Raw genomic sequence first — 20,523 nt, forward strand, 5'->3', positions numbered from 1 at the left:
CCGTGGGGGTCGTTCTTGGCGGTAATCAACAGTGTGGCCACGTTGGCACACACTACATGATTACCATGCGAGTAGCGTGTGAGCCATTACCACTAGGTCAATGAGTGGCAGTAATGGCTTAGGCAGTAAATAGCCACACAATACTTTTAATGTTAGCACAAGGTCATTTATTTATTTATTTTTGTTACATTTGTACCCCATGCTTTCCCACTCATGGCAGGCTCAATGCGGCTTACATGGGGCAATGGAGGGTTAAGTGACTTGCCCAGAGTCACAAGGAGCTGCCTGTGCCTGAAGTGGGAATCAAACTCAGTTCCTCAGTTCCCCAGGACCAAAGTCCACCACCCTAACAACTAGGCCACTCTGACACTGCCCCCATTAAAAAAAAAAAAGCCTTTTTTCCCAGCCGTGGTAAAAAAATGGCCCATCGCATGCCAATTTCACATGTCCAAACTACCACAGGCCACTTTTTACCGCAGCTTAGTAAAAGGACCCCTCAGTCCTTCTTGTTAATAGAGAAAAAAATACAGTACATTACACAGAAACAAAAAATTAATAAAAATACAAACGTCAGACATTACCAATTCTCTCCAAAGCCCTTTAAAAAGAATCACAGTGTATGTGCAGTGACCGACCTTTCTTTTCTCAGGCCCCAGGTGAGGCAGAAGCCACATGTGCTGCTTTGGTGGCTTGTGGTAAGGTTTGGGCCACGGCCACAGAAGACATGGATGCCTTGCCTTTTGGAAGCACGCGATTAATACGACATCTGAAAGCTGTCAGGAACTGGTGAGTAAGACCTCAAATAGTAACTGTTAAAGGTGAAATTAAAGAAGAGGTTATTCTTTTGGATAGAAACTGTAAATATATTATCTGATCTAGAATTCATTTCAATTTATGCATGTTTCATGTGCCTAAAGAATTCATCTCGGAATGTCTGTGAAGATTTTGTCATATGCACTGATTATGGCTGAGACATGTGCTGCTTTGGAAAGGACTGTGGGATTCCAAAGCCAGTGGCTCGAGGACCCTCATCTCATGTCCTTATGGAAAAGGAGTCTGTAGATAGTGATGCTTGGCAGAATTCAGGATCCCTTAGATAGATATATTTAAAAAAAACAAAAACTCACTAAGGGACACTTTTATTAAGCCACACTAAAAAGTGGCGGATGTTGCTGTTACTGCATGGGTTTCCCACGCGCTGCAGCCACTTTTAGCCTGGCGGTAAAATAGCCGCATTTGTATATTTTTCTTTAATGGTCATGTGCTAATTTCCCAGTTAACATGTGGTCATTACCTTAGGAGCCCTTACAGCCATCTATTTTGTAGGCATTAAGGGCTCCCATGCCGACGGTACTCGGGCAGTCCGCAGCAGTGCACCCATGCTACCTGATTAACACAGGGCACATCTACTCTCTGCCAATAGCCATGCCTCCCGTGCTGAAAAATAAAAAAATATTTTTCAGCGTGGGTGTCACAATACTAGGTCGGTGAGCTCTTGAGCCGCAGTTGGGGAACACTGAGATCCAGGTAGGGGTAGCAGTCCTGACCAATGGTGGGCAAGCCACGCCAGGAAGAGCCGGGCTGGCTGGAGGGTCAGAGAATAACCAGGGAAGCTGGTATGTTGGAAGCAGGACCCGTGGGTGGATCTAAAAAGAGCCCTTGGGGGCGGGCCTGGCAAACCAGGACCTGGGTTGGCTCTGAAAAGAACCCTTGGGGGGCAGAGCTGGTGAACCAAGACCATGAGTGGCTTCTGAAGAGAACCCTCAGGACAGGCTGAGACAGAAACGCTGAGGCAGGGCTGAAGACAGGAATGCTAAGGCACCAACACAGGCTGGGCAACCTATTGCTAAGGCAGAGTGAGAGAGTCAGGAGCCTCTTTACAAAGCCCCAGCTCCCTGATGTTATCTACAGCAGCGACCTCCAGAAGCTCCTGTTGCTGGTCCTTTAAAGCTGCATCTTCAGCGCATGCGTACACCTAAGGGAACGAGCTTCTGCCAGCGTTGCAGCTGAGTGGGGTGTCAGGCTGTAAGATGCCCTGGAGCCCCAGCATCGGACGAGTGGGCAGCCTGGCAAGACCGAAGACCTCTGGAGACCTGAGCCAGCGGGAGAACCTGGACGCCGGGGTCCCGGGGTGCAGAGGCATGGCCGTGGCCATGACAGCGGGATTAGCGCATGTTAATTGGCACACTACTGCAGGAGGCCTCAGCGCGTCCCAAGGCAGTGTTTTTAGCCTGTGGTAGACATGCGCTAGTGCCTATCGCGGCTTAGTAAAAGGGCCTCTAAGTAAATGAGATAACTGGTTAATTTTACACTCATTATCTCTCAGATTATATTTTGGTTGCTCCAATAACTTAAGAAAATGACTACTGATATTGCAAAATATGGCAGCCAGACTGCTTTGTGGCGCTCACATGTTCAATCAAGCAATTCTTCTCCTACGGAGATTGAACTGGCTGCCAGTAGAGGCAAAAACAATTTTCAAACTGTATTATGATATTTAGAATATGCTACGGTCTGGATCCATTGTACATGTCCTTATTATTAACTTTACCCCATCTCGTAGAACTTTATGCGTTGGAGGTGAGGTCAGTTATTTCTTAATTTCCAGTCCGTCGGCAGTGAACATAAACAGTAAATGGATCTTTACCAAATTATCTGTTTATCAAGCAGCAGCAATCTGGAATACTCCACTGGTAGATGTCAGATCTGACACAGATTCTATGAGTTTCTGCAGGAAACTAAAAACTTCCTTTTTTTTGTTCTCAAAAGTTTTAAAAGCATAATCCTTTCACACAATTTTATTGTTAATGATTGGCTTTCTTATTGTAATCTGCAGTGAGCCAGATGATTGGGAATGGCAGATGTATCTTTTAAGCGAATTTGGAACAGAACCTAGCCAGCTACATTTTCATCTGGAAATTCTCCTAAATCTAGTCAGTTAGTTTGAACCATTTCTTACAATAAATGAAATACCTTTTTTTTTTTTGGTCCTCTGTATTTGGTGTGACTAGACTGTAAGCTCTGTGGAGCACTGGGTAGGGGGGGGGGGGGTTAGCTCACAGCTTTCAGTAGTAACTCAAGTAAAGTAGTTATGTCCCAGTCCCTAGACAACTTACAATCTCCTCCCCAGATATTTAGAACCATTTAACCAGCCAGGAATGCAGCAGAACTATCTGAGATAATGTTGTTTTTGCAATTTCATTGTTTATAGGGTAGGTTGCAAATTATAGTTTTTATTAAAAAGTTCAAATAAAATATTTAGCTATAAAAAATGGAACTGGAGATCATGGATGAACTTGAGAGTGGGGATGGGAGAGCATGACAGAGGAAATTGGAAAGTGTGAAGGAAAAGGTGAAGGTGTTTCATGAAGGAGATAAGGGGAGCTGTGAAAATGGGATATGAAGTGATATTGGGAACGGGGAGAAATGGAAGCATTGAGGAGGAAATAAGGGTGGATGTGTGGAGAAAGCGACAGTGATTTTGGGAGGGGGCATGATGTAGGAGATGGGAAGGGATTGTGAAGGCAAACAAAGAGGTTTCAAGTTGTGATGTCTCTTGCAGTGAAGTTGAAGAATACTCTCTGCCCATTGTTCTGGAGAAGCTGAAACTGACCCACGAACAGGTACATTGCTTGGAAACTGAGAACACAGGTAAATTTGTCAGCAACAGGCCCTAGATGTGCCAAAATTGGGCTCCAGGAACCTCTCAGCCTTTTTCTCTAGTTCATGAACTCCGGGGACATCGTTATCACCTTATGCTCAAATATGATACCTATGACATGGTTTCCCATACAGCTGCTGTAGCCATAAGAGCACAAAGAATAACTTGATTCCAAGCTTCACGGTTCCATGAGGCTCTACACAACTTGTGTATAAGCTGAAATTAAATCCAGGGAGAACAAAGGCATTACTTTTTTCTTGGAGTGCCAAAGTGGTGCTACCAATACCTCTGACTGTCACTGATCCTAGTGTGCAAATTGTGTATCCCATAAAACTCCTCAGGGTTATTATTGATGACTGCTTGGATTTTCAGCAGCATCTTTCATCAGTGGTCCAAAAAAGCTTCTTTAAGTTAAAGAAGATTTGATCAGTTTGGTCTTGTTTTGATACAAATGCATTCCGTATATTACGTCATTCATATGTTCTTGGTCAATTGGATTACTGTAATGCTGTTTTCCATGGACTTCACCAGGTAGATCTTAAGCAATTCTTAAGCAGTTAAATTGATCACCGGTGCTATACGTAGGGATCATGTTATGCCACTGCTCAAAATGGAACACTGGTTGCCCATAGCTACCAGGATTCCATATAAGATTTTAACTTTGCTATATTGTGTGTCTTCCAGACCAGGTTTCCACAGTTTCTTTCTCAGTTGTTTTTGCCTTATGTTCAAGGTTGAGCTTTACACTCTAGCAAACAGAATTACCTAGTAGTTCCTGCATTTCACGCTGTTAGGCTTGCCCATTTACATTCCTCTGTATTTAATGTTCTTGGGCCAACTCTTTGGAATACCCTTACATATTATCTTCGATTTGAATCCTCCTATCAACAGTTTAAATAGAGTCTTAAAACTTATTTATTTGAGAAGGCTTTTGGAACTTCATCTCGTCAGACTTAAAAAGTATGCAGCACCTTAAAATAAAGCTAAAAAGCTGCGGAAGCCACGAGGTTTTAAGGAAGGAGCTAAAAGTACTGTCAATGCATAACTTAGCTCAGTGTAGAAAATGTGGAAATGCATATGTAGAGTAAATCTGTCAGCAAACAGTCACACAGAAGGCAGAATAAAAGCCTTTAGCCTCTTCAAACTCCTTATAGAACTGCAGCACAGTAAAGGAATGAAAGTGTGTGTGCGGGGGGAGGGGGGGGGGCTTGGCACCACCGAGTGCCACCCTAGTGCCAGCTAAAATTTAAGCATATTCAAAAGAATCATAATCCATCCAGTCAGAGCCCCCTGCTCTACTGATACCCAGTTACCAACTGGGACAGGAGCTGGTTGAGAAGCACTAAAGAGGAGCTGCCTGGTCTGTCCACCATCCAATGGAGACAGAAAAATGCTGAACTCTCTATGGCTGCACGATACCCATAAGGGACAAATCACTTGGAACTACTTTGTTTTTCTGTCTCCATCCACTGGTCAATGTACATAACCCACTTGTTCTGGACTGGGCTAGTAGGGATGCTAAGGAAATCCTATTAGCTGCCTAATCCCTCAACTATTAGTGTACAATTTCCACCTGTCCAACTCTGGTCTGAAGACTAGCCCCGTCTGTCTATATCTCTGCCTTTTCAGCCCACCACAAGCTGCTCTAACTTCTACTGTAGGATATTAGTCACTTTGTAAGCCTGCTTTGGGGCCATAACCTACTTAATGTACCTGAATTTGTAACTCAACTGGAGCTCAGGTTTGGAAAAGTGAGTTATTAATTCTGAATCCAATCTATTGCTGCACTGCTGGGACTGTGCTTCTGGATGTGATTTCTGCATAGGACCTACTAATCTAAAATAGGTCCTTGAGTTTGTAATGTTCTTATGGTTCCATCAGGTTCTTTTTGGGGAAACTGCAGGATTTAACATAGCAGCCTTCTGACTGTTTTTAAGATGAAATAGTGTTATAACTATGTAGCATTAGAGATGAGAAAGATCAAAGTCTGGGAACTATGCACCCCATCATTGAAATGTAAGGGTGGTGCATGTGACATAAGGAAGGCTTTTCATTGTCCAATTTCTTCCCCAGGTGTGTTTAGATTATTATAGTGTTTGCCTTTGTGACAAATGTGATAGCTTGCATATAGTCTGTTTTTGTTGTGAGGTTTATTATGGCAGTTTTCTTTTGTTCCTTCTCCCCCTCCTTTTCCTGCTTTCCATCTCGCTGTCCTTCCTTGCAGTCTCCCTATTCCTTCATTTTTTGCTTGCTCACCCCCCACCTCACTCCTGTCTCAATCCCTCTATTCATTTGCCATGACCATTCACCGATCACTCCCATTTCTCTCACTGTCTCTTTTGTTGTTTCCAAACCCTTTCCTTGTCGCCTCCTTCTTGGGTTTGACCCCTTTTCTTGTCCTGGGCAGTTTGTGGACCTGTGCATCCTCCTTGGCTGTGATTATTGTGAAAAAATTCGGGGACTGGGTCCCAAGAAAGCCCTGAAATTACTGCAGAAGCATGGAAGCATTGAACAGATTCTGCAGAACATTGACCTGCAGGTAATACAAATATCAGAGGAAACAAACCATGCTGTAAAACTCACAAGCAGTCTACTTCAGCAGCCTGCAAGTGTCCACTGCTAAGTCCTTTTACTCTATCCATTTTAATCTGTTTTGTATTCAGAAGTACCCTCGACCCAATACTTGGCCCTTGCAAGAATCTCGGGCACTCTTCCTACACCCTCAGGTGGCAGATGCCAGCCAGATTTTGCTGGAATGGGCAGAGCCAAATGAGGAGCAGCTGGTCAAGTTTTTATCACATGAGAAGCATATGAAGTAAGTGGTATCCTCAATCTCTTCCCCTCTCTGCTTGCTGTTTTTCCTCTTTCTTTGTGCCATCCCCCCTCCTCTGTATGTGCTTCCAGTGTGTCTTTGTGCAGAAATTTATAGACAAGTTGGCACAGAACTGTTGCATTGGGTAGAGTCCCAACAATAAAGTCATACAATGAATATGGATGAATTCCGAAGAGTTAACATTATTAGAAGCAATTCGCGTGTAGTACGATTTTGATAAGAGCTGGCCCATGGATCTGCCCTAGTTATCTCTTTTAGGAGTCAGGAAGGAATATTTATTTTACCTGAAGAATAGAAATTTATTTTACTTGAAGAATAGAAATAGTCTTCTGCCGCCTTAGGTGACTATAACCAGATAATTATCAGAAGAAGGGAATTTGGAGGAATGATCTGCTCTCTCTCTCTTTATTGTGTGAGTGCATTGCTCTGGGTCTTATGCAAAAAGAACTTCCGATTTCTGCAGCAGTGGAAAAGGTCCTGCATGCAAAGAAGTGAATATGCAATTGTGCTTTCCTAGATCAGCAGATCAGTCTTCTGTTTGTGTCACATGTCAACAGGTGTAACTTTGATCATGTGTTCATATGTTTGTGTTCCTCTGTGGTTTTGTCTGTTTGAACATGTGCAATTGTACAGGTGTCCTTCATACATTTCTCCAGTGCATTTTTCTAGCAAAAAAGGTGCTGGTACTCAAGTGCAAGGACACCCTTCAAGGGTGGGGTAATCACTGAGGGATCCACCCCACAATAGCCAGGCCCCATGCAACCAGTCAAAGAATCTATGACAAGGCAGAATTGGTGTGTAGAACCTGAGCTCTTTCATTAAAACTTGGGGCCCATGGGTCATTTTCAGCAGACAATGGAAAAGGTGCCGGTACTCAGTACCCCCAAGTACCCCCTCAAAAAAAGCCCTTCATTTCTCCCCCCTGAGGAACTTTCCTTTGCCAGTTTTATTAGGGAGGTGGCTGAAGCCATTCCATTTAAGTTGAAAGTTGAGGATGAGGCCATGGCAGAAACGTTGGACATCTTTGACTTTGAGGACCCTCCTAAGGAAGATGTGACAGTGCTCATTCATAGCAACCTCAAGACCATACAGATGAGGCTGTAAGAGATCTCCCTCTCTGTTCATACTATTCACAAGCAGGCTGACTATGTATAGAGTCCAGAAAGCTCCCGGATTTGAGAAGCTTCAGGTGCTGCACCACTCTATAGTCGAATCTGCTCTCAAAAGAGCCAAGAACACCAAGTCTCATCCCTGAGTGCCCCTGGGGAGGGATGACCAGACTTTGGAGTCTTTTGGGAGAAAGGTTTACTAGAACATTCTGCTGACCTCTCGCATACATTCCTATTAGCTCTACACGAGCATGTACTTGTGAACAGTGAAGTGGAGTTCACAGACATTCTACTATCTGAACAGGCTGCTGAACTCCACCTTCTAGTAGTGGAGTGGAGGAGTGGCCTAATGGTTAGTGCAGTGGGCTTCGGACATGGGGAACTGGGTTGGATTCTGGCTGCTGCCTGACAGTGGAGAAGTAGGTTGAGATCCTGGGGAACCGTTCAATTCCCTCTGCAGCTCCGTGTGACATTGCCCCAGGTACTTAGATTGTGAGCCCATTAGGGTCAGTGCAAAGTACCAGTGATAGAAATTGTAAACCACAGAGTTGCCTCAGGGATCACTTGCAGTATATTAAGTGCTGAAATTAATAAAAATAGCCAAATAGTGGGACTGTTGAAAAGCACTTGGCATGGGAAGAAGTTGCCATGGGATTCTAGCGGAAGTGTAGCCAAAATCTATGGTGACTCCAGAATTAGGCTTAGAATGGAGAGAATAAATTGGAGCATCAGAATGAGGCTTGGAATGCCCAGAGAGGTAGCCAAAACACCAGACTGAGGCTTGGAGCACTCATTGGTTGAATAGTGAATACCATCCAAAAAACCACGAGCGGCTGTTGGAGTTGGAAGGAAGCAGAGAGCTACGAACAAGTAAACAATAGTGTCGACTCCTGTGGGTATGGGTGGGGATAGAGGAGATTAATTGTGGGGATGGGTGAGGATGGAATGGATCATAGCGGGTATGGGTGGGTATGGATTAGATTCCAGTGGGGATGGGTGAAATTTCTGTCCCCGTGCAACTCTCTAGTTCCAAGAAGACCAGAAGTCCAAAATGCTTTAGAAAATGTTTATTCTCCACAATGATGATGTAAGGTACATAAACAATCCTGACCCAGCATAGACCATGTTTCGGTGATAAGCCTTCCTCAGGGGTCTTGACTTTTGCATTTATTTGCCAGCCATAGACCTGGCATGTCTGCAGGTGTGTAAATGTGGTATGGACACTCATCATTTACAGTATTCCCTAAGTTATGCACGTAACTGGGAGCCTCAACCATCTATATGCCTCCCTTTGCATTTATATGCTATGCCACTGGGATTCACTGTTACTGAATAGCCCTTAGGCACTCTGTAGCACTTTTTCTAAATGCTAATATTTTAGACATTTATGCATTCAAGAAACATGAAAAATGTATAGATTTTATTTCCTCTTTAGGGATTTTACTCAAATAATTTGCTGTCCTTTTTCATTGCCACTGTCCTCATTCTTTCCCCGCTTGTTTGCCTCTGCCTTGGCATTTTTCTTTTCGTCTCTCTCAGTTTGATAACAGAAAGCTCTGTTGACTTTAGGGAGGAGAGGGTCCGGAAGAGGCTGAGGAATCTGCGCATGGCACAGTTGAATGAAGAAAAGCCTGAGAGACCACAAGATGTTCCTAAGAAGAAGAGGCAGAAGAAGATGCAGGAGTTCTTCCCAATTAAGAGGTCTGCAGACCAGATGAAGGTACAGAGAAGAAAGAGAATGATTGCTTTATCTGAGTGCCTTTCATTCCCTTCCCAGGACAGCAGATAAATACTACAGTTTCCACTTCCTCCTAGAACATTGAGTAATGCCCCAAGTTTAGCTACTCCTTTCTTCTTTTTATTTTATTTTTTTTGTTACATTTGTACCCCGCACTTTCCCACTCATGGCAGTCTCAATGCGGCTTACATGGAGCAATGGAGGGTTAAGTGACTTGCCCAGTGTCACAAGGAGCTGCCTGTGCTGGGAATCAAACTCACTTCCTCAGTTCCCCAGGACCAAAGTCCACCACCCTAACCACTAGGCCACTCCTCTACTGGTAACTTCCATTACCATCCAACATTTTAACATATCAATTGTTCTAACAATGTATGCAATGTATCCCCTACAAACCGTGTGCCACCCCATCCCCCTAGAATTCACCAACCACTATTTGTAGAAAGGTGCTGAGTGTCAGGTTCCCTCAGTTCTTCCCATTCCTCGGTTGAGTCGTTGGTAGTCAGATGCAAGCAGCCTACTCTGGCACCCTTACCAGCCCCAAAGGACATTGATACAGGGCATGCTGAAGATTATTTTGTTCTGAAATTTCTCTTTTATTTGCAACTCTTTTTTGCCTATGTTTGTTCTGTTTAGGCACAAAACCTTTTTATTAAAATGATCTCAAGGGGCTGAAAATCTCAACTTAGCAAGCTACCCTTTAAGGGAAAGTTTGCCTGTTTGCAGACGACACAAAAATTTGCAGCAGAGTGGGCAGCCTGGAGGGAGTGGACAACATGAAAAGTGATCTAAAAAGATTAGAAGAATGGTCTAATGTTTTGCAGTTAGAATTTAATGCAAAAAAAGTGTAGAGTGATGTGCATGGAGTATAGAATCCCAAAAGAGTTTTATTTGCTAGGAGGTGAGAGGCTGGTAAGCACAGATTGAAAAAGGGACCTTGGGGTGATAGTGTCAGAGGACCTTAAGGCAATGAAACAATGTGACAAGCATAGGAGCCAACTTTTCAAAATGATTGGGGGTGCTCAAATTGGTACAAATTACCAAGTCCCTATAAAGAAAATTAAAGCACGGTGGGTTGTGAACACAACTGGTCAGGCTGTCTTTAAATGAAGAGCGCAGCAGGTGCACACACAGGAAGGACTTATAGGTAAAAGAAATGGCAGAGGTAGCACTGTAAGTCCCACTAGTCTCTCTTCCTCCCAAACCCCAGCTCATCAGCACAGCTTACCATTCTACTCCCATCCCATCTTCATCACACTCATCCTATGCCTTCCAGTCCACCCTGGCTTATATACAACCCATATTCTCCACATTCCTGCCAGTCCTTAATAATCCTTCTTCCCTACCTAACCTGGGCACACCATATACTTTCTCTTCTCTCAGATCATTCCCACTTTTCTCAACTCTTCCTTTCTCAACTCCTCCCCGCCTTAATGTCATCTTCCTCCCCTCATCTTCTTATTCTGTTTTTCCCTCACTTCTTTAACCTGATACATAGTTTGACTTTATTCTATTGGAGATTGCTTTGGTCTCTAATGGAATAAAGGTGGTATATTAAGCTTAAAGCTTAAATATCAACTCCACTATTCACCCTCCTCCATTGAGAAAATGGCCATTTAACCCTACCCTCTGTAGTCTGTCCAATAACCAATTCCTAATCCGCAGAAGGACATTGCCTCCTATCCCATGACTTTTTAATTTTCTCAGGAGTCTCTCATAAGAAATTTTGTTGAAAGCTTTCTGAAAATCTAGATACACTACATCAAATGGCTCACCTTTATCCACATGTTAATGGACTCTGTGGAGGAATCTGATCTTTTGAACCCACTGTAATTGGGTTTTTGAAAGAATCATGGCATGGAATCGGTCCTAGTGTCTCTAGCACATGACGTTAGATTAAGTTGGACTAGAGGTCAGGACGTGCTTTTGATATTATTAGCTCTAACTGCAGCATTTGATAGAATAAATCAACAGCTGATATTAAAGAGATTAATGGAATTAGTCCTACATAGAAAGACTTTAAACTAATTTGATTCATTCTTGACTGAGAGGTCTCAAAGAAAGTGTTTATTCGAATGGGCATGGAGCACCTTTGTGCTCTTCTTCAGGTTTCAGTACTTTCCCTGTTATTGTTTAACTTATACCTGCATCCAGTATTGGATATTATTGAGGGTTTGGGGGTCCCATGTCATTTATAGGCGGATGATGTCCAACTTTGTGTTGAAGTAGGCAGTCATCAAGAGGAAACTTGTATTATGAATGAGTGATTGGCTGGGCTATCTGCATTAGGAGGACAGAATTGAAGTTAAACTTGGGGAAGACTACTTGCGTGTGTTCTCGAAAGCAGAATATGCTATTAGTAAAACCAGTATTGGAGGAGATTTGTATCACTTAAAAAATGTTGATTAACTTATGAGTTTGGATGGATAATAACTTGGAGTTCAGGGATCAAATTACTGCAGTTCAGGCTTCCTTTGCTAGTCTAAGATTAATCAGATGATTAAGATCTTTATTAGATCCAAAAGATTTAGCTGTCTTGATTCACTCCTTTGTTACATCCAGATTAGTCCACTGCAATCACTTTATTGTTGTTTACCCAAGTATTGTATCATAAGATTACAATTAGTACAAAACACAGCAGCATGTCTGCTAGCAAATAACTACTACTACTACTACTACTATTTAGCATTTCTATAGCGCTACAAGGCATAAGCAGCGCTGCACAAACATAGAAGAAAGACAGTCCCTGCTCAAAGAGCTTAAAATCTAATAGACAAAAAATAAAGTAAGCAAATCAAATCAGTTAATGTGAACGGGAAGGAAGAGAGGAGGGTAGGTGGAGGCGAGTGGTTACAAGTGGTTACGAGTCAAAAGCAATATTAAAGAGGTGGGCTTTCAGTCTAGATTTAAAGGTGGCCAAGGATGGGGCAAGACGTAGGGGCTCAGGAAGTTTATTCCAGGCGTAGGGTGCAGCGAGACAGAAGGCGCGAAGTCTGGAGTTGGCAGTAGTGGAGAAGGGAACAGATAAGAAGGATTTATCCATGGAGCGGAGTGCACGGGAAGGGGTGTAGGGAAGGACGAGTGTGGAGAGATACTGGGGAGCAGCAGAGTGAGTACATTTATAGGTTAGTAGAAGAAGTTTGAACAGGATGCGAAAACGGATAGGGAGCCAGTGAAGGGTCTTGAGGAGAGGGGTAGTATGAGTAAAGCGACCCTGGCGGAAGATGAGACGGGCAGCAGAGTTTTGAATCGACTGGAGAGGGGAGAGGTGACTAAGTGGGAGGCCAGCAAGAAGCAGATTGCAGTAGTCTAAACGAGAGGTGACAAGGGTGTGGATGAGGGTTTTGGTAGAGTGCTCGGAAAGAAAGGGGCGGATTTTACGGATGTTGTAAAGAAAGAAACGACAGGTCTTGGCAATCTGCTGGATATGAGCAGAGAAGGAGAGAGAAGAGTCAAAGATGACCCCAAGAAGTCTTTTGATCATGTTGCTTCTGTTTTGAGAGAGATGGTTGCCAGTTGCTTTTCAAGTGCATTTTAAGCTCGTAAGTCCGGTGTTCTGCGCCTTGAAGGGGCATTTTTGAAAAAACATCCAAATCAGAATTAAGATGCCCCACTCATTACTTTCCAAAAAAGTCCATCTTGCAACTATTTTGGAACAGGAAAAATGTCAGTGTTTTCTGTTCGAAAATACATGAGAAGGATGTTCTTGCACTGAAAACATCCAAAATGAACAGACATTTTCCAAACTGAAACATATGATTGCCAAAAATGACAAAAATGTATTAAAATGGCCACACAGATGTCCCTGCAGAGCAGAGGGGCAGCCTAGTGGTCAGTGCAGTGGACTTTAAACCAGTGGCGTAGCTACTATGGGGCCACGGGGGCCTGGGCCCCCGTAGATTTGGCCCTGGACCCCCCTGCCGACGACCCTCTCAATCCCCCCTCCCGCCACCAACCCAACGTCAACCCGCTGTCGCCGTCTGCTACCTTTGCTGGTGGGGGACCCCAACCCCCGCCAGCCAAAGTCTTCTTCCTTCATTTGGTTTCCGAGTCTGACGTCCTGCACGTACAGGGCTTCGTTCTGTTTCTGTGAGTCTGACGTCCTGCATGTTGTACGTGCAGGACGTCAGACTCGGAAACCAAATGAAGGAAGAAGACTTCGGCTGGCGGGGATTGGGGTCCCCCGCCAGCAAAGGTAGGCGATGGTGGGGGCGGGGGTCGAGAGGGTCGTCGGCAGGGGGGAGTCAAAGTTGTTCGTGGTGGTGCTGGCGGCGGGGAGGGAGTCGGCAGTGCCGGGGGGGGGGGGGCTAAAATGTGCCCCCTCACCTCGGGCTCTGGACCCCCCTCCCGCCGAAGTCTGGCTACGCCCCTGCTTTAAACAACAGGAAGCAGTTAGAAATCCCACCTTAACGCCTTTATTATGTATTGTGAGCCCTCCAGGCATAGAAAAAAAAAACTACTGTACTTAACTGTACACCACTACAATAGCCTTCAAGCCTGCAGGTGTCTCCTATATGTAGGTACAGTAGGTTTTTTTTGTTGTATTTGAAGGGCTTACAATTTCCACCAGAAAATAACTAGTTAAAATGGGCTTTGGACCTGGGTCCCCTTGTGTGCAGTCCATTGCACTGACCAGTAGGCCACTCCTTGGAGCTGCTTACTGCTGTGTTGGGTATTCCCATAATACCTGATGCTGTCAGAGTGCCTGGTATTTCAGTTTCACTTAAGGGGGGTGGGTGGGAGACAGCATCAACTGGGGGATTTTGGAGGGGGTCATGCCTTAATCCCTCCAGTAGTCAGCTGGTTAATCAGAGCACCTTTTTGTTACTTGGACACGATTGAAACAGGTCTAAATAAAAACATCCTTTTTTTTTTACTTGGCCATTTCTTTCTGTTCCATTATCGCTGAAAGATGTCCTCATTTTGGTACCGCCCAAGTCCTGCCCATAACATCCTTCAAACACATTCCCTTGCTATTATGGATGAACTGCAGTGCAATATGTCCTATTTTTGTTTTTGAAAATCAGCGTTTGGACGTTTTCAGTAGATGGATGGAGTTTTTTTGGCCGTTTTGAGGCATTCATATGCTTTGAAAATGAGCGCCGTCGTGTTAGAAGGTCCAGCTTATTTTAAAAAATTGTCGGTATCTTATGAACCACCGAGGCTGTTATGTTTGTCGTAACAATGTTTACTTCAGATTCCAAGTGGAATTTTGTATTTAAGAATATGGGATGGGGGAAGTTATGTAAGTGGGTTCTATTTATTGTAATATTTTAGCTTTATATTTTGATTATTATTATTTTGTTATAGTGTTGTTTATGTATAACTTTGTAACTTGCTTTGAGCTTTTTGGTGTCCTCAAATAAAGTTTTGAGTTTTCATATATGTCTGTCCAACACCTTTCACCAGCATGTTAATCATTAAAAAAATAAAAAAAATAAATAAAAAAGAATAACAAGTGCAAGAGACGGTAAACAACTGCTGATGTGTTATTTGTTGTTTTTTTTTTCTCTCACAGGCTTCAAAACCTCAGAAGAGCAACAAGAAACAGAAAATGCCAAAGATGACAGTGAAGTCCGCATATGCCATGACACAATGAAATCTATAGCAGTGGGCTTCCCCTTGGAAAGGAACAGGAGCTCTGACAACAGTGGCAGAGAAGAAATGCAAGAGACTAACATCCATCAGTCCAAATACTTCCTCTTTCTACCTGGTGAAGGCTCCTCTGTATTCATCAGCTGGGTATATAGGAATTTGGGGATTGCCACTAGCTGAACGCCATAATACAGACAAGGGCCTTTTTGTTTTTTAATTTTTAAAACTTATAAACCCAGATGGAAAAGACATTTTACATGAAAAAAAGAAACAAAATACATTCTCCAAAACCAGAGAAGAGAAGAACTGAAAGAAATAACTTTTGAAGCAAATAGCTGGACTCGCATCCATTTTCTGCAGCTTCTCATACTAATGGGCCCTAACAACCCCAACCCTTAGGGCCCTGTTTACTAAACTGCGTTAGAGGTGTGCTAGTGTTTTTAGCGCATGCTAAGCATTAGCGTGTGCTAACCGTGTAGATGCCCATAATATTCTTATGGGCATCTACACCATAAATAGGTGTTCGCTAGTTTTAGTATTAGCGCAGGCCCATTTTCCGGCCTATAGCCTTTTTCCCAGCAGCGGTAAAAAATGGCCCAGCGCACACCTAAAAGATGTGCCCACACTACGTTTTACCACGGCTTTGTAAAAAGACCTCTAAAGGCAAACCAAAAAATCCAACATAATCATAGTCACAAAATTCCTCAAATTTGAGGAACTAAGGAATCCTTATACCCCCTCCCCCCAAAAACAAAATAACAAAAAAATAAAAATAATACTAGTCAAAGGAAATTCCCACCCAGTAATAACCCCAAAAGAAATTCAACCTTATCTGAAAAAAAGTCTCAATATGACTAGAATTAAAATAACCATAATTATGGCCTTGATACGTAATCAACATTTACAAGGGTAATGACGAAAAAAGGATGCATTTATAGCTAATACCCAAGACATTCTTTGTAGAATTGTATGTCTATGAAGTTGTGCCAGTCTTGAAATATCAGGAACAATTGTTACCCTGGATCCACAATATAATAAATCCTTTTCTGAAAAATATGCTTTAAGTATCTTACATTTTTTGCCCTCAGTTTCATGGGATAGGAGGTAGTGTCCTATTGTGGATTAAAAACTGGTTAAAAGAAAACAGAGAGCAAGGTTAAATGGTTAAATGGTGAGAAAATGGAGAAGGGTAGATAGTAGGGTTCCCTAGGAGTCTGTACTGGGACCACTGCTTTTTAACATATTTATAAATGATCTAGAGATGGGAATAACTAGTGTGGTAATTACATTTTCTGATGACACAAAGTTATTCAAAGTTGTTAAATTGCAAGATGATTGCGAAAAGGACCTTAAGAGATTGGGCATCCAAATTGCAGATGACTTTTAATGTAAGCAAGTGCAAAGTGATGCATGTGGGAAAGAGGAACCCAAATTATACTTACGTGATGCAAGGGTCCCCATTAGGAGTCACCACCCAGGAAAGGGATATCTAGGTGTCATCTTTGATGATACTTTTAAACCCTCTGCTCAGTGTGCAATGGCAGCTAAGAAAGCAAATAGATTGTTAGGTATTATTAGGAAAAGCAAAAATGAGAATGTTATAATGCCTTTGTATCGCTCCATGGTGCGACCGCACCTCGAATACTATGTGCAATTCTGGTCACTGCATCTCAAAAAAAAGATAGCAGAATTAGAAAAGGTACAGAGAAGGGAGACGAAAATGATAAAGGGGATGGGATAACTTCCCTGAGAGGAAAGGCTAAAACAGCTAGGGCTGAGGGGAAATATGATGGAGGTCTATAAAATACTGAGGAGTCCTTGTACTAAGCCATGGTAAAAAGTGGCCTGTGGTAGTGTGAGTGTATGTTTTGGGCACCCACTGGGCCATTTTTTTTTACCACAGTTGGGGAAAAGGGCTTTTTTTAAATGGGCTGGGAAACAGGCATGTGCACAAAAATTAAAACTAGTGAACGCCTATTTATGGCTTGAGCCCTTACCGCCACCCATTGACCTAGCGGTAAGGGCTCATGTGCTACCCACGCAGTAACCATGCAATGCGTGCCAACTGCTGATTACCACCGGGAACACCCCCGTGGTAGAAAATAGAAAATTATTTTCTATCACGGGATTCGGCACGCACCAAACTCAGAATTTACCACTGGGTGCACTGCTAGCTTGGTGTTAGTGCTGATTTGGTGTGCATTACCCACGTGTTAGCCCTCCCATGCCTTAATAAAAGGACCCTTGAGTGGAGTGGTAGAGTGAATCACTTGTTTACTCTTTCCAAAAATACCAGGACTAGGGGGCACACAATGAAGCTACTAAGTAGTAAATTTAAAACAAACTTGATAAAATATTTCTTCACTCAATGTGTTATAAAAATTTGGAATTTGTTACCAGAGAATGTGGTAAAAGCAGTTAGCTTAGCAGGGTTTGAATAAATTCCTATAAGAAAAGTCCATAAGCCATAATTAAGATGGACTTGGGAAAATCCACTGCTTATTCGTAGGATAAGCAGCATAAAATCTGTTTTACTGTTCTGGGATCATGCCAGGTACTTGTGACCTGGATTGGCCACTGTTGAAAACAGGATACTGGGCTTGATGGACAGACAAATGGCAACACAGCAACTCTCGACTTTCTCTCAAACTAGTACTTCCTCCGCTCTCCAACTCCACAAATTTGGAAATTGGTTCTAAAGACAGCTTTCCTCTTACCCCAGACGCCAGGTCTAATTCCGTATGTTTTTCTTCATGCCACTGGGAAAACGTTTTGCTATCCATTATGGGCTGGAGATGTTCATTTTGTAACACTGCCCACATCACACCTCTGAAACGCCCCCTCTGCAGATGTCCTGATCTAAACGAACTAGTGATTTAGACCAATTTTTTTCTTTGATTATATGCTTTGGGTGGGTTTTTTTTGCGAGAAATACATTCATCTGCCTTTTGAGCCATTTTTTGAAAGTTTTTCTCTTTTGAAAATGAGCCCCCTAATGTAATATACTTAAGGACTATTGGAGGTATTCCATTGTATCCTGACATCCAATTAGTTTTTACGAATTTGAATCATCAATTCTGATTGACTGAATATGGTTGGTGTCTTTATTAAAATACAGGCACCATTTTGAAACGATAACTGCACACAGAGAAGTAGGGTGTAAGAAACTCCCACTTTAGGTAAGATTTTTAAGCATGATTGTGTTCAGGTTCCATTTTAATATATTCCATTGCGAGTAATTTGTGGGTATTGGATCTTTTGTGGCAGATGGCTCAGCAATGGAATGTCATGGAGGACAGCTCCTGATGAAGCCCGTTTGGTGAAATGGAGAAACTCCGTACAGCACAGCTTCCACAGTTAAGCTGCCCTTTAAGTGCCGTCTAGAAAACTTTTTTAGTTGAGTTCAAATATGATTATACTATAAAGCCTTGAAAAGTTAGAAAAAATATTCACAAGGAGATGGAGGTTTTTATGACTAATGATGTTGATCACAGTTGTACCTTTAACATCATAGGGGCAACTGTTTTAATGAAGTCTTTTCCTCCATTTATTATTATTATTATTATGCAAGACTTATAGCCTGCACTGCAGGTTACAAAATTTTTAAAAATTAGCACAATGTTCTAAATACAGTGCAATTTGCTGTAACACACAAAATGACCTGCTTAATTAAAAATTCCCACTACATATTTCTTAAATAGAAAAGTTTTAAGCAGCCTCCTACAAATAAGCGAATCTGAGCTGAGCCTCAGCTCCAATGTCAGTGAATTCCAACACTCTGGAGCTTGATAAGTAAACGAATAATTCTATTATGGCTGACCTTCCTAACTGAGGGAAATGACAATAAACTTTGACCTCGTAAACAATCTAACCTTCCCCCCAATAATTCTATCATCGCTGCAGTTAAATAGAATGGAACCTCTCCCTGTATCATCCAAAAAACTGTAACGCCCAACTTAAAATAAATCTGAGCCTCTACTGGTAACCAATGTGCTTTTATAAAATAAGGCGAAAGAGGCTCGAATTTACCCAAGGAATAAATCAAGCTAACAGCAGTATTTTGGACTACCTGAAGGCCTCTTAAAGATTTAGTGCAGCCCACATACATTATGTTACAATAATCAAGAATAGATAAAATTAATTTCTGAACTACGAGCCTAATGATGACCCCACTAGCCAAATCCTTATCCAACCATGGTCTCAACCCCTACATCTACGCAGAAGATGTCACAATATACATCCCGTACAAACACGAACTCATGGGTGGATGCATTTCAACTAAAACTCAACGCAGAAAAAACACATTGTCTCATCCTCTCATCCCAATACAACAGGAACAAACCCACCAATATAAACACCCCTGACTACACCCTTCCTGTTTCAGACAAGCTGAAAATTCTCGGAGTTACAATCAACCAAAACCTAACACTAGAAAGCCAAGCGAAAACTACAACAAAGAAAATGTTCCACTCAATGTGGAAACTCAAACGAGTAAAACCCTTCTTCCCGAGGGAAATATTCCTTAACCTGGTACAATCAATGGTACTAAGTCACCTAGACTACTGCAATGGAATCTATGCAGGATGCAAAGAACAAATCGTTAAGAAACTCCAAATGGACCAAAACACAGCAGCCAGATATATATTTGGAAAAACGAGATTCGAAAGTGCCAAACCCTTACGAGAAAAACTGCATTGGCTCCCAGTCAAAGAATGAATTGCGTTCAAAATCTGCACCCTGGTTCATAAAATAATTCACGGCGAGACCCCGGTATACATGGCAGACCTCTATTTTTTTTTAAAGACCACCTGATATTGTTTTTAAAATAGGTATATCTTCCCCTCCCAGAGAATAAAGTTCGGCATGACAGTTCTGTAATGATTCACAGGTCCCACCTCTCTCAGTGTCTCTCCTTCAGCTTTAATATATGATACCAGTGAACTTGACCAGGCAAAAAGAGTAGAACTGAAGAAGCCCAGACTGGTTGATTAACAAATCACTGCTACCCTGAGGTTAACCAATGCAGATAATTTACTGGATTTAGACATATGTTCTAATTAGGACCTGCTTCTGGGCACTCAGTCTAAAGGAAGCAGATTATTCCTGCTTCTGATAACATGATTAGAAAAGAGTGATTTCACAGTGATTGGCAAGCTGTATACCAGAAGCTAAGCTAATTAAATTCTCTATGGATAGAATTGAAAAATAGGTTAAATGTACAATTGTGAATTCCATTATTATTAGAAGACTTCCTGTATAAAGTGCTTCTTCTCTCAAAGCTGGTAAAGGAGTGGAGGAGTGGCCTAGTGGTTAGGGTGGTGGACTTTGGTCCTGGGGAACTGAGGAACTGAGTTCGATTCCCTGCACAGGCAGCTCCTTGTGACTCTGGGCAAGTCACTTAACCCTCCATGGCCTGCCGCATTGAGCCTGCCATGAGTGGGAAAGCGTGGGGTATAAATGTAACAAAATAAATAAAAGAAAAATGTTCCCAAGCCCAGTATATTTACACTCTGAAACACCAAACTTTTATGTTCTTCATTTATTAATGCAAACATATGCATGAGTACTCCATGTTACAAACAAATAAAAC

The 20,523-nt window shown here is 42.4% G+C and overlaps 1 protein-coding gene across 1 annotated transcript in view; it reads left to right on the top strand.

Moving 5' to 3' along the window:
* The window catches only part of LOC115481167 (probable flap endonuclease 1 homolog), a 55,502-nt gene extending 39,818 nt beyond the window's left edge, over positions 1-15,684 (top strand). The window contains exons 6-11 of the mRNA XM_030220218.1: positions 650-786; positions 3,563-3,623; positions 6,069-6,200; positions 6,325-6,476; positions 9,173-9,323; positions 14,857-15,684. Coding sequence (XP_030076078.1) covers positions 650-786; positions 3,563-3,623; positions 6,069-6,200; positions 6,325-6,476; positions 9,173-9,323; positions 14,857-14,937 — 714 coding nt within the window. The 3' untranslated portion in view covers positions 14,938-15,684. The remainder of the gene's footprint in view (positions 1-649; positions 787-3,562; positions 3,624-6,068; positions 6,201-6,324; positions 6,477-9,172; positions 9,324-14,856) is intronic.
* The last annotated feature ends 4,839 nt before the right edge of the window (positions 15,685-20,523 follow it).

The sequence above is a fragment of the Microcaecilia unicolor genome, chromosome 1 (assembly GCF_901765095.1).
Source record: "Microcaecilia unicolor chromosome 1, aMicUni1.1, whole genome shotgun sequence".
NCBI classification, from domain to species: Eukaryota; Metazoa; Chordata; class Amphibia; order Gymnophiona; family Siphonopidae; genus Microcaecilia; species Microcaecilia unicolor.